At 41.4% G+C, this 13,714-nt stretch overlaps 1 protein-coding gene across 2 annotated transcripts; it reads right to left on the reverse strand.

Annotated features, from left to right (window-relative positions):
- Positions 1–7,459: 7,459 nt before the first annotated feature.
- Positions 7,460–13,640, reverse strand: elovl7a (ELOVL fatty acid elongase 7a). 2 transcript variants are annotated; one of them, XM_061671893.1, is made up of 8 exons: positions 13,088–13,640; positions 11,586–11,671; positions 11,312–11,502; positions 11,057–11,137; positions 10,359–10,415; positions 10,174–10,279; positions 9,945–10,081; positions 7,460–8,579 (listed from the first exon to the last, which is right to left on the reverse strand). In XM_061671893.1, exons 2-8 carry the CDS (start codon positions 11,647–11,649, stop codon positions 8,331–8,333), a joined length of 885 nt encoding a protein of 294 aa, XP_061527877.1. In that variant the 5' UTR covers positions 11,650–11,671; positions 13,088–13,640; the 3' UTR covers positions 7,460–8,330. The 2 variants fall into 2 exon arrangements, with proteins under 2 accessions (XP_061527877.1, XP_061527876.1); XM_061671892.1 differs by having other exon boundaries at positions 11,243–11,502.
- Positions 13,641–13,714: the final 74 nt, after the last annotated feature.

A 13,714-nucleotide genomic window follows, 5' to 3' on the forward strand; every position in this document is an offset into this window, starting at 1 on the left:
GTGGCACCTTGACTTACAATTGACTGTCAGTGTCGATTTTCTGTATTATTTTTTTTGTTTCTGTGTTGCATTGTCAAAATTTGACATATGCCCGGATCAGACTACAAAACAAATATGGTCTCTCACGATGGCACTGTCAGACTTCTGCCATAAAATCTTGCCGTGTGTTGGTTAGAAGACTGGCAACACGACACGACATATATTTACGATATCACCATATCCCGTCTTTGACAATCATTGAGCTAATCTTTTCAAATCAATCTGTCAGCGGAGGTGGCACCAGAAAGCGTGTCAAATATACCGAGAACAAACGTTACCGTGGCGGCAAAAACAACAATGATTGCGGCTATGTTTTGTGTTAGGAAAAAAGAACAAAAAGGGGGGGGAAATTGTCATCCCTGGGTGCTCCGGAGAGGACGTTTTGTCCTGTTCATTCTTCCAGGAGAGCTTGACCTAATTTTTCTGTACTTTTAATACCTCTAGCAAGCAAGCAACATAACATTATGTAGCTAGTTAGATAGCTGGCTAGTGCTAGCACTAACATTTGTACATAAACATTATGCCAACGTTCTGTCGATTCATGTACCAAAGTTTCGGTAGACTTTGATTTGTATGTGTGAATATATGTTTAGCACGGGGAGCAAGGAAGGCAATGTGTTGCAAGACGCAATCCTATTGGTCGACATCAAAGTGCAGTGGCGGGGATTGCCTTTCGTAGGTTACACCACATGGAAGACGTCCAAAAAAAAACAAATGTGCTAGACTTGTTTAGATTTAGGTCGTGGATTATGTCACACTAGGAGTTTTGTCCTTTCGATTTTTGTTGAGACACAGTTTTGTCGTTCCCGACAAAATATGTCGGAACCCGATCTGGGGAATAATGGGGCTAAAATTCTGTAGTCTGATCCAGGCATGACGTGATCTTAAGATACGCTGCCACTCGAGTGTAGTGGAAAACAAAGGAAAGCACACTAACTAATGCACTTTCAGCCTTATATTGAATGGCCCAAGCAGCCAAATACACAAAAAGGAAATGAAAACACTCGCAAGGAGTATGGAGGAGACATTAGTGTGTGGAAAATGGCCAACCGGAGCTGGCGTCCGAACTCCTGATGTCATTCATTAGGCCACACCCACTTTAAAGTAACATGTCATCACACAAAAATGCTACTACAACACTGTATGTGACTTTTCGGTTTCATTTTTAAAAAAAATATATAAAATTGTATTCTCATTTATTAAGTTTTATCATGGTTTATATTTTATAGTGCTGCCAATAACGTCTATAGACGTCAATTTGAATCCAACTGTGGACCAAGTAAATTAGGTTTTTATGCCATTGTCTGGCAGAGCTTGTCCATCAATGTCAGGCTAATTTACAGCCTGACAAATTGACCCCGTTGTTGGCAACAATGCAACTATTTGGATGAGAGATCAGCATAGATTATGAGAGAGGATGAGAGAAAATGGTGAGACGTTGCAAGTTGGACAAGTTCAGGCAGCTCACACTGGAGAGTATGTATATGCCTATTGTGTCGCAATAGTTCCAATATAAAGAGTGTTGTGATCGTGAGAAAAGACAGAATTCATGAAGAGGAATTAGGGGACAATAAGCGGCATCTAAAAAAATGCTACAGACTCTCTGTAGCGCCATCTGAAAAAAAGCCACTGACGCCATGTGGTCAGAGTCAGCGTAGCTCACGGCGCGTTCAACCACAGCCCGGCTCATCTGAAAAATGTCAGATGAATTCAGAGAACCTGACCCGGATTCGTCATACGACTAGTTGCCGTCTGGATCAACCAGGATGAGCAGAGTCTCATCCCCAGACACTCCAGAAAGACATGAAGGAGGTAAGAACTAATTTCCTAGCTTGCTAACCTTTATTGCCTTGATAAATGGGGGTGATCAAAGCGTTCCCGCCATTTCTCTTCGCCTTCAGTCCATGTCACTTCAGTGCTATTTAACCCCACTAGTTCATTTAGCCTACTGTAACCTCTGTTGCCAGTACTGATGTGAAGGAATTTTGAATTTACAGATTACGAATCCAGCAGAGGTCGGGAAGATCACGCTGACTTGCAACTAAACAAGATCCCTTTCACTGCTACCCTTGGACCCCGGAGGGGAGCAGGAAGAAGAGGAAAAGGTTTCAGATGTGGGGGTGGGGGGGGGGACTTGGAGGAAGGCCGACATACTCCAAGGGCGATGACCCAAATCGCTGGGCAGACGAACAGGTAGGCAAACACAAACTCGAACACCTTATGCCCACCAGCAGGAAGTCAAGACTACCCATGAAGTGTCAGGTCTGCTCACGGAGGGGCTAGCGCAGCGAGACTAAAATATGGTGCAAGTTCGGTTGGCCCACACACACACACACACACACACAGATTTGCTATAACTGATACACTGTACATACAAACATAACTGTAAATAAAATAGTTTGCCATGAACATCCCTTTCTCAGTGATTTTTTTTTGTTTTATTCAACGAAACTACTGTTCAGATGTTTGAAGCAAAGCAAAAGAATATTAACATCACACTCACTGTTCTGCTTGACATGATTGTTTTCACAAAAAGCTCGTTTTCTCTGTTTTTGGGGCAGAAACAGCTTTTTTTGGGTCACACCAACCTATGTTTTACTGCAGATCACAAAAAAAATGGGAAAAGATAGAAACAAACTTTTTCTGATGAAAGAAGAGTGTACTCTTTCTTTTAGTAACTTTGGTCTTTATAATAGTCAGATAACAAAGTATTCTGTGGGTCTTAAAAAATCAGTCAAAATGCTTTGAAATGGCTGGTGGTATGGGGCTCTCTTCTCTGAAAACAGCTGTGTAATGATTCGACTTTCCCTACAGGTTCTTCTTAATTAACAGACTTGTTTTGGCAAGCCCTCCGCGTTATGGGCAATATCTGCAGGGCCCCACCTCACCAATATGTGGTTGATGTTTACTTTAGCGCAATGATTCAGTTGAATGCAAAGAGATCAATTTGGCTCCTAATCTGTAGAGTGCAAACTTTGCCACTGGAAGAGAAATAGGAATTTCCAAAACGACCGACTGTAAAAATGGTGCGCTACCATTTCCCTCCCCCCCACATAAAAGCACCTTTGAAAACTTGTATGAATATTTGTTAATTTATTTGGCATCACAAGGTTCACGGCCCCGTTGACGAAGATTGTTGAGAAGGAACGTCTTATCCATTCTGAGTCCAATGACAAATGCCATTCCACCCACGTATGCGCCACATGAATTTGGAGCTGGATCCTTGAGGTGCTTAGCTTAGCTTAGTTTAGCGGTAAGACGAGCCTTTCTTTTACTGGCTATCCCACTGGTACATCCTGTTTCTCGAGAGGAATAAAAAGGCAGAGGTGATACTGTCTGGAGAGGAGACGGACGAGGCCCTCGGGGAAGTGAAGCAAACAGGAATGCAGACATGGAATCAGCAAAGCAAGCAGGCCTGCTACGAGGCTCATAAACTCATGGGAGTGGAAAGGTTATGCAAATACTATGCAAAAGCTCAGTGCTCCCCTATTTTGACTGTTTGCATCACAATAAACACCCACTGAATAAACAGCAGGAACACTTATTGGAGCATGAGGAATGGTTGGGTTTGTAAAGCCAGAGGGGAACAAATACAATCGTATGCAAGTAAATTTGATCTCAGCTGGACATAAAACGGACGACAAAACAATGATCAATAAGTCAACTTTGGGGACAACGTGTTACACTGCTGCAAGGCAGATAAGAACCTGTGAAAAAAAACAAAAAACACTCAGCATCAGATTTGTTCCAGTGCTGTGCCCAGCGAGATAACTGTGAAGCTGTTGACAGCAGCCATCACAGTAAAAAAAAAAAACAAACAAACAAAAAAGACATGTTCTCCTTGGGGTGAGGTGTGAAGACTTGATGCTCTGCAAAGTTCAAGTAAAAGTGACAAAAACACCCCGCCAGTCTGAATCGTGCATCAGTGCGGATTTGTTGCATTTTAAAGCTGAAACAGTGAGACTACTGACCTTTTTGATATTACCTCCGCTAAGCGTGAAAGTGCAAGGGCCAGAGCTATTGTTTTAATTGCAGTTTGGTGCTTTACCTCACTAAAGCGCAAACAAGGCAAGATACTCGATGTTTATGGGTTTGTTTGTCCGCAAAGCTTGCTTTTCAGTCTCCCACAAACTGACACAAAAACACTTCATGTCCACCATATACTGCATGTTATTTAGCATCATAGCTCCATATAGGGCAAAGCATCACACTAAGAACTAATGTTGGGGTTGGGGGGGAGGTAGGTATAACAGTTGATAAGAGGTTTGGGTTAAAAACCCTGCAAAGTGAATTGAGAGATTACATGGTTGAAGATAATTGTTGAAGTCAGGTGCAAAGACTGAGAATTATGTAATACTCAGTTGTGGAGATATTGCATTAAAATGTTTTTCACAATTTCAGTTTTTCAGATTTTTTTGGCCCGTGGCTAAAATGGGGCGCATTGACGCAAGAGACTCCCCCACTATATGAGAACTTGAGCGCTTTCGTCCGCATCAGCGGTTATCCGGTGATTAATTGGGATGGAAATTGGCTAGCTAGCTGAAAATGTCTCTTTCCTGCAAACAGTCCACTGGTGTGGCTACCTTAGAGTGCCTCGTTGTTGGCTGTGAGTGCAAGCATGTCACGGTGAGAAAGATCTTTCAAGTCCAACCTGGCAGCCAACGGTTGGACCAGGGCTTCGGGCTGGCGTTTCCCTTTTAGAGCGCCTCGTTTTAACGACGTGGAAAAGCCCCAAGACGACTCGATGGGATATATTCCAGGCACCGAAGAGCTTTAAGTGGATATATATTTGCGGCTCACACATGCAGTTATGTGTAGGCATAAGAATAATACTAGACAAAGTAGCATATATTTTCCAGGTGGTAGTACAGGTATTTGACTGACAGTTGAGCGACACGTGGTTTCAGCGCATTCAGCAGACACGCCCAAATTGGACATTTGAGATGCTACTCACTGTTGTTAAAATCATGTCACACCTCCAACAAAATGAAGCCTCTCGAAACACCATGTGTTTTTTCTTTAACACGCTGGTCATGACTGGCACTGAAGAAATAACAGGCCCTCTCTAACATTGTACAAGGTAACCTTGTGATCCAATTACCAGCCTGTCATCTGTCCATTTGCTCTCAAACATAAATGTTACAAATACCAACTGTCATTTAGTTTAATCAGTGGTTAACTTATTTTTTATAACGGAATGGCAGAAAATATGCCATTTCTGTAATTTGTTGCAACAATCCCAACTTCCTGTTATGGAAAAGCTCAGGTGTCACACTGCTCAGTGTTACTTTGGGATGGCAGCGGCATCATTATGTGTGTAGTGAAGGTGTCCGATAGACAGGTCAGTGTGCTCTCCTCTGTCTCCGTTTGAAAATAGGATATACTGTACATATACCGTCCATCTGTAGACCACATTTTGTTCAGCTATTCAGAGTTCAGATTTATGGGTTTTTAGATCATCTCAGTAGATATACTGTGTATTTCCCTAAATGGCAGCATGGTGGGACTAGTGGTTAATACGTCTGCCTTACAGTTCTGACTTTGAATCTCAACTTTGACCTTCCTATGTATGATTCGTATGTTCTGTCAATGCATGCATGGGTTTTGTACGCGTTATTCCGGCTTCCTCCCGCAGCCCCAAGGCATGCATGTTAGGTTAATTGAAGACTAAATTGTCCCCAGGTGTGAATGTGAGTGTGAATTATCGTCTATGTGTACTATGATCGGCTGACGACAAGTCCAGGGTGTACCTGGCCTCTCGCCAAAACTCACATGGGATAGGCTCCATTTCACCTTGCAACCTTGCAATGGTCACATCAAATACTACAAAATGAAGGAAAGTTTGTAATAAATTTGAGCAAACCTGATATGTTCTCACAAAACCCTGAAAATAAAGTTTATTAAACATCGTAACTTACCTAGTTAAAATGCATACAACTGGTCTGGAGGCTACCTACATTCACTACAGCAAGCACCAGAAAAAGACTGGTCCAGGTCCAAATCCAGACCATTCAATCCGATGCACCTATTGAGGGCTTCTAAAAAATTTATGCAAACATTAGCAGATATAGCTTCAAATCACGTGATTGGTATTTGTTCGTCCACCATGTTGGAGGTCCTTATCGGGAGGATTAGCGAGGCTTGAAACGGAAAGACTAGTAGACCGACTGTTTTCGTTCTCTCTTTTTTCTATGTATAACCATAATCAGTTATCAACTATGTTATATATTTTTCAGCCTCCTTAAATGTGGTGAAATGAAAGCTAAAAAGTTCACAGAGAAACTTTGGCTGCAGTGGCAAGGAGACAGCGCAACCCCAAAATGGCCATCTGACAATTGTCAAAAATAAATAAAAAATCGACCGGCAATACCAGATAACTAGCAACCCTTTATTGCTCAGTGACTGTTTTTTTTATTTGTCAATGTCTTTATGTCTCAAAAGTGTTCTGTCAATTGACTGTCTGTTGTCGTACTAGAGCGGCTCCAATTACCGGAGACAAATTCCTTGCGTTTTTTGGACATACTTGGCAAATAAAGATGATTCTGATCTGAAACAACCACCATCCCCACACAATTCAAACATCTATCGCTGCCTGGCGCGAAGAAAAGCGGAAATAAAATGACATGGTTTCACTTAACACATTCACTGCCATTGACGGCTTTAGAAGTCAAATATCCACATTAACTGGGAAGGCTGGCAGTGAATGAGTTAATGACCCAGAATAATTGACAGGTTGGCTTACCTTAGCGAAAACAGGATTGACTTGTCTATTAGCCTTGAGGCTAATAACCGGCTAGCATTGTATGACTCTGCTGCAATTCCTCTCATGAAACAATCCAACACTTCTGACGTGTTTAATATTACACCACAGCAATAATAGACCAATAGCCAACATATGTATTTTATGAATCTGTTAAGAGAATTCCTTAAAATGCATACATAAAAAATTTAGAAGTGCTGTATTATCGTAGGCAACATGCATTGTCTAGCATTACTAAGCATTTAAAAGGTTAAAGTCAACCAGTGTTCCAAAAAACAGATGTATGGACTAGGGAACTGGCCTGAGTGAGACCATCATTTCGATTTTATGAAAGCTACAATGTCAGTCCTTTCCTTGAAAAATATTCAGTCTTCTCACCCCAATTCCAAATTGGTGCTGGTAAAATGATTATACTTTGCCCCTCCCACCTGTACTGTTGCAGCTAAATGCATTGTTATTCTGCATTTTTTTACATTGGCCATCGAAGTTTATCTACCACTCAGTAAGCAACCGAACAAAACAATTTGTGAACCTCCTTCCTACACATCAGCCACGGCCATGACCAGCAGTACGTGACACCACGGGGGAAACCACCAATAAAGGCACTAAAATTAAATTTGACAAAAGTAAAATTCAACATTAAGACACTACAAAAATAACTCATGTACATAGTCAACATTTATTATACATAAATACGTAAAATACAATATGAACAAAGTCACAATTTTTATTTAAATGGTTAACAAAATTGGACTGAGAACAGGATATTAGACATTAACAGGAACTGCATCATTCAATCTGTAAACCTCTTCTCTAATCCACACCACCAGCGAGCTCAAACTAGTATCCTCCGTCAATCACAGCTTAACATCATAATACACAGACGCTCCAGCTTGGCACATTAAGGATTTGTACTATCCTAAAACATCTCTTTATATATAGATATATAACAAGAACGCCCGGGTGCTCCTGGCTTTCTTCCCAATAATTGGTCACGCTTCATGAGAACATTTCGCTGACCCCGGCACCATCAGGATCTGTGACTCCAGCCATAGCGGTGTGAAATTACATTTAAAAATAAAATAAACACCCTGTTCTGCATGCATGTGACAGTTAATAGCCTTAGACAGGACGCGGAGCCTCAACCATACATAAAAATGGACTACAAGCAGCTGATAAGGCATTGTGAAATTAACAACCCTGACTTTTGTGAACCACTACACACACAAAAAAAACAAACAAAAATACTAATAAAAAAAGCCCCACCCAACAAAGGCATTTATGCGGGGAGGTACTGCACAGATCAGGGTCATGGAGTCTCAGTCATGCCGTAGGTGAAGTTAATACGAGTTTTTCCCGTGGCAGAATTAACTTTAGAGTAAACATTAAAATACAAGAAAAAAAATCCCTTCGTCTAGGGTTAAATATAACTTTGGTCATAATTTAAAGATTGTCTTTTTTTGCAAGTAGAAAAAGCTAAATCAGAGCGAAACATAGTCCGCCGCAAAACAGCCCTGTGCCGAGCCACCAATCAGTCGTCTTTGTCATGGGTGGCGTTGCCGTTCATGACGCCGTTGCTGTGGTGGGCCCACGTCTGGGCCTGCAGCACCTTGGGCAGCCGCTTGCCTTTGGTGTAGGCGTGGTACCAGAAGTTGAGGAAGAGGAAGAGGAAAATGAGGCCGTACAGGCCGATGATGTAAATGAAGATGGGGAACTGGTAGGAGCAGTCCCGGATGAAGAAGTACTGCGAGATGTGTGTGGTCACCATCACAAACTGGATCTGCACAAGAGGGAGGGGGGGGGGGGGGGGGGGGGGGAATTAAGACTTTGCTGCTTTCACACAAAATGTCTGCCCTGAGAGCCAAACATGATCTGCCTTTGACACTGAAACCAAAGAAGGATATTGTGGAAACTGTGGGCTTTCACACAGATGCCACAAAACGGCTGCCATCAGAGCCCGTGGCTGTTCAGGATCAGTCCCTCGCCATTACATCAATGGTTCTCAAACTTTTTACACCAGGTACCTCCTCAAAAAAATAAAATGGCTCGACAAGTTCTACAATCATGACCAACAATAAAATACAGTAGCATAGTATGCCAAAATGTTAATCAAAAATGATTAACATTAACGACGGTTTTATTCCTATAAAGTATATTTAAGTTTGCAACAGTCTTGCCTTTTCTCATCAAATCTTAGTATATAGTATGTCACTCTGTATTATACTGCTCCCTGGTGGCCAAGAAGCATACACCAGAAGGAGCGGAACATTCAATGATGTACAAGCAGTTTAATACTCTCTTTTTTTAATCAAGTACAAAACTGTAGAGTGCCATTTTTCTTACACTTAACAAAAGTTTGTGTTGCCGTTTCCATTCAATAGAAAATTAATACACAAGTGCTTTGAGTTCCAACCAAACAAAAACTTGGAAGCCATAGCACCACTGTATCGTAGGTTTGATCAGTTTTAGAACTGTTCAAAGGTGTAGCAAATATAAGTTTATAGTTTATGTCTATATCTAGTGCCCTCAATGTACATTTAATCTTGAACAGTAGTGAACAACAATGTCACTAGAAAATTATATCCATGGTAATTTGCGCACTACCACAAGGGGGCGAGGAGGAAAAACAAAAAAAGTTCAGGGTACCATTTGATTTTCAGCACAATAAATTCATGAGTTGTGGCACTAAAATATTTTGAGCACTATCACCATGGATAGGTTTAAGTATTTTATAATATTTTTGCATAACATGTGCTGGAAATATAATTTATTCATTGTTAAATATTTGTTACAGAAAGTGCACCAGCTGACACCGATCCGGTTGTAATTTTCCGAAAGCAATGACAAAATTAACAGCGTGCCCGAGTACTGTCCCAAAACTATTTTTCATTCCACTGATGAGTAAATTAAATAACCCACCAACTATGTAGTGATTAGGAAATGAGAATTATTCTGAACTGTGCCCTAATTTAGCTGCCTTTTACACAGAACCCAGAGAAGAATATTGCTGACAGCAACTAACATGACATTGTGCTCTTTACTCATTGTTTGCAAAATGTGTACGAGGAGGACGTTTGCTTTACAGCACCAATAAACAACATGGGGCGGGAGAATCCGAATGATAGAGAAATTCGATTTGACGTACCAGCTGAATGGTGGTGAGGTATTTCTTCCACCACAAGTACTTTTGGTATTTGGGGCCCAGGGCGGTCAGGCCGTAGTAGGAGTACATGACGACGTGGACAACGCAGTTGAGCATGGCGTGGAAGGTCCCCATACCACCTTGAGGGGAAAAAATAAAAAATAAATGGAAGCATGTTTGTTAAAAACTGCATAATAGTAAAATAAAAGTACAAGGAGAGAGATTGTGGTACCTGGAGCAAAGCGCACACCAAACCACCAGGTAAACGGCATGATGGAATGATGGTACACGTGAAGAAATGTCACCTGGTTGTTTTTCTTCCTCAGTACAAAGAAAATCTATGGAGGGCGAGAAATCAGTTTGAGATGCTTGCCAAATTGTCCTGAGCTCACTGAAGACATCATCACTGCTACTTACTGTGTCCAACATTTCAATGAACTTGGAGAAGTAGTAAAGCCAGCACGTTGCCGCCATCTAGAGGAGATAAAGATTAATTCAGTCATTCCATTTGCAGACAAGCTTGAACTTTGAACACAAACACACACACACAGTGAACAATGCAAAATATTTACTTAGTCTGCCTTTATAAATTACCACTTTTTTTTTCCATAGTTATCAAGTGGAGGGAATAGAAAACTAAGATGCAAAACCAAACTTCAGACTGCAGCTCAGTGCCAAAGATAAAACCTTTCCTCCATGCCATCACAGAAACGTGCCAGTTAACGGAACTGCAAAAAGTGTGTTAACCCACAAATGGAAGATTGCTGCTAGGTGAAAGTGTCACTCTTCCCCTCCGTTGGATGTCTGTCAGGCATTTCAAAGGGCAAGTAGTTTTACTTCATTTGAGTAGCGTTTCATTATACAGGGCTCATCTTTACACCGTTCAAAGACTTAACATTTCAGTCAAAACATTACCTGTACAGCTAATAAAGGTTTTATAAAGCAACAATTATTTTGACGTGACAGAACAAATTGAGCATAATCATAAAAGGCAGAATTTGAAAGTTCTTGTACTGCACATTGAGAATATGCAGCTGTACCTAATGAAGTCAATTATTTTCTCCATTGTGTGTAGAGGGGGTCCTCAAAAAGAGGACTCCATGTAAAATATTTACCCGCATAGCTTGTGGCGACTCAGAGTAATCAATGAGGTCACAATGGAAGGAGTATCCCGTTCCCCATCCCGACATGGCAAACTAGAAAGAGACACGCCAGTTAATTGGCAAGCAAAGTGTTCGGCATGCTTCTAACTGTCATTAATATTGCACAATCAATCAAAGAAATCAATCACCCGGACGCACGTTTAACGTCGGCCCTTTGGCGACGTCACGTGTTGTTGCTGCATGTGAAGACTGTTGATGCCGACTCACCTCATAGCACATGTACAGAGACAGCGCCACCACGCTAAAGTTGTACACCACCAGGACCCCTTTGAGGTCAAAGGCTTTGCGGTTCTCCATGATGCGAGGGCCCAGCGACATGACAAAGATGATGTACGCCACAATGACGACGCTTTGCATGACGGGAGACGACATTAACAACCAGTTCTTCGTGCGAGAGTCTGCAACGGGAGATGAAACGGGCGACGCGTTGAGTTTCTTATTACATGTCAAATGGAAACTGTATGGAGAGGTGGGGACCTACCGGCATTCTGGATGAAGCCATCATACATGAGCAAAGCGGAAGACTTTATATCATAGAGTTCCATCTTTAGATTGTTAAAAGTTCAGCTAAATGGGGGTGGGAGACAGGAAGTCAGTTTGGTCTTCTTTCATGTACATTCAGTGGAACAGTACCACTTCACTACAAAGTAATAAAATCAGCATATTGATATTTTAGTTGTACTGAACAGCAAGACAAAAGGCAGGACTGTGTGCCCGCCATGCAGGCCACACAAAGCAAAGAGTGTATGGACAGTACAATAAGTGACAGTCTCACAGCAAACAGTGAGCCGTTGAAAAAAAGAGTAAGAAATGGTACATCTGCAAAATGCTAAGGAAAGGCACAACAGTTTTAGAAAACACAGGATACTTTCACAGAATGATTGAAATGCAGACGGTTGGCAAAGAGGTCAAAATGTCCCTACACTTGCACGCACCAAAATAAAATCTGCTTGCTTGTTCCTCTCTTTTAACAAATGGATGTTTGCCAGTCATAAACGCGAAGACAAAAAAAAAAAAAAAATTTCAATAAAATGTATACCTACAATGTGGACAATGTGTCCCCCGAAACACAACCCACCAATTTAGAATCATTTCAATACTTGAGGGATTTTTTTTCTTAGTCAAAAACGAAGGGATCCAGCACTTCCACATGCTTTTAAGAAATTCATAATTACAAGTATGCTTATTAAAGTGATCCTTTCATGGAGTGCTTCAACTTGCCAGTTGTAATGACAATTTCAGGGGGAGAAATTTTTTTTTTTAAATACGTGATTGTACTCTTGATTCTCTGTACTCTGATTGATTAGCAACTTGGCATCGTTTAATCACAGCGTGGCACGCAAATGAGTTGCCATGTCAGCAAGTGCAGAAGCCATGATTACCAATATTTGTAAAGGGAGAAAGAAATTGTTCTTAATTCAACTTGTCACAGTGTGGGCCAAAACCGGTACGACAAACTAGAACGACTTGTTCGACGAAAACAAGGCCAGTAGTGCGGGAACAATGCCTGGAGAACAGAGAAGCGAAACGGAATTCCATATTAGGAAATCACTGCAGTACATCGGCTGCTAAAAGCGGAAGTACAGACGGGGATGCAAAAATAAGAGCGATGTACACGAAATAAAAGGCCACCGAACAGGTTTTCTAAGAGATCAGTAAAATAACAAACAAAGCACGAACTCCCAACCATTCGAGTGAAATAACCCACTTCAAGGACGCCCATTAGCCCCGGCACGAGTCGAAATTAGCTTTGGCCTCATCGAAAGGCAGCAAATCTCTCCAGTTACCCGCTTTGAGAATCCCACGGTCTTAATATCCACTTAATGACAGCAACCAGGATAAAAGAACGTTTGTGGCTGTGATGCGGTGACGCAAGGGACGAAAAACAAGTCGAGCTGCCACTTACATCCACCGTACTCAACAAGTCAAGCCTTAAAAGGTCGACAAATTGCACCTGTGAAAAGTTGTAAGAAAACGTTTTACCTGTAATCCTGTCGTTTAACCACTCAGCAACAAATCCTTTCTGGCGTTGAACTGCAGTTAAAGGGGGAGGAGGGGAAAAAAAACAAAAAAAGGGGGCCGAGTACGACTCCTACTCCCACAGGTGCACCTCGAACTCTGTTCACTTGCTAATGAGGCGCGCGCCCAGGGTTATTTATGACGTTTTAGAGGGGGCGGGGTCTCAAATCCTGCTCGGTCGCTGAATGGATGGCGCGTGGCCCCAATGATCTGAAGCCATTCTTGGGTAATGCCTCATAATCACATTGCGTTCCCTGGGCGTGCGTCACACACATTCCGTCATCAGAATCCTTGAAATAACTGATACTGTACAATATGTACACAATACCTCCCCCAAATAAATCAAAGATTTTTTTTCCAACTGTAAAGATTTTTTTGTTTTGTTTTCATTTTTTCCAACAAGTTTCATTTTTTCAACAGAAGTCGCCCTCCCCAACATAGTCGTATTTTTCAACAATATTGTCTAATTTTTTCCAACCAGTTCTTCCTTTAAATTTATTTTATTTGAATTCATCAAACAGCTGTTTTTTAAATGTTTTTTAAAATAGAAAAGTAGAGATATTTCAACAAAAAGTTTTCTTTCAACAGAAA

Source organism: Phycodurus eques, chromosome 3, assembly GCF_024500275.1.
Source record: "Phycodurus eques isolate BA_2022a chromosome 3, UOR_Pequ_1.1, whole genome shotgun sequence".
Taxonomy (NCBI): domain Eukaryota; kingdom Metazoa; phylum Chordata; class Actinopteri; order Syngnathiformes; family Syngnathidae; genus Phycodurus; species Phycodurus eques.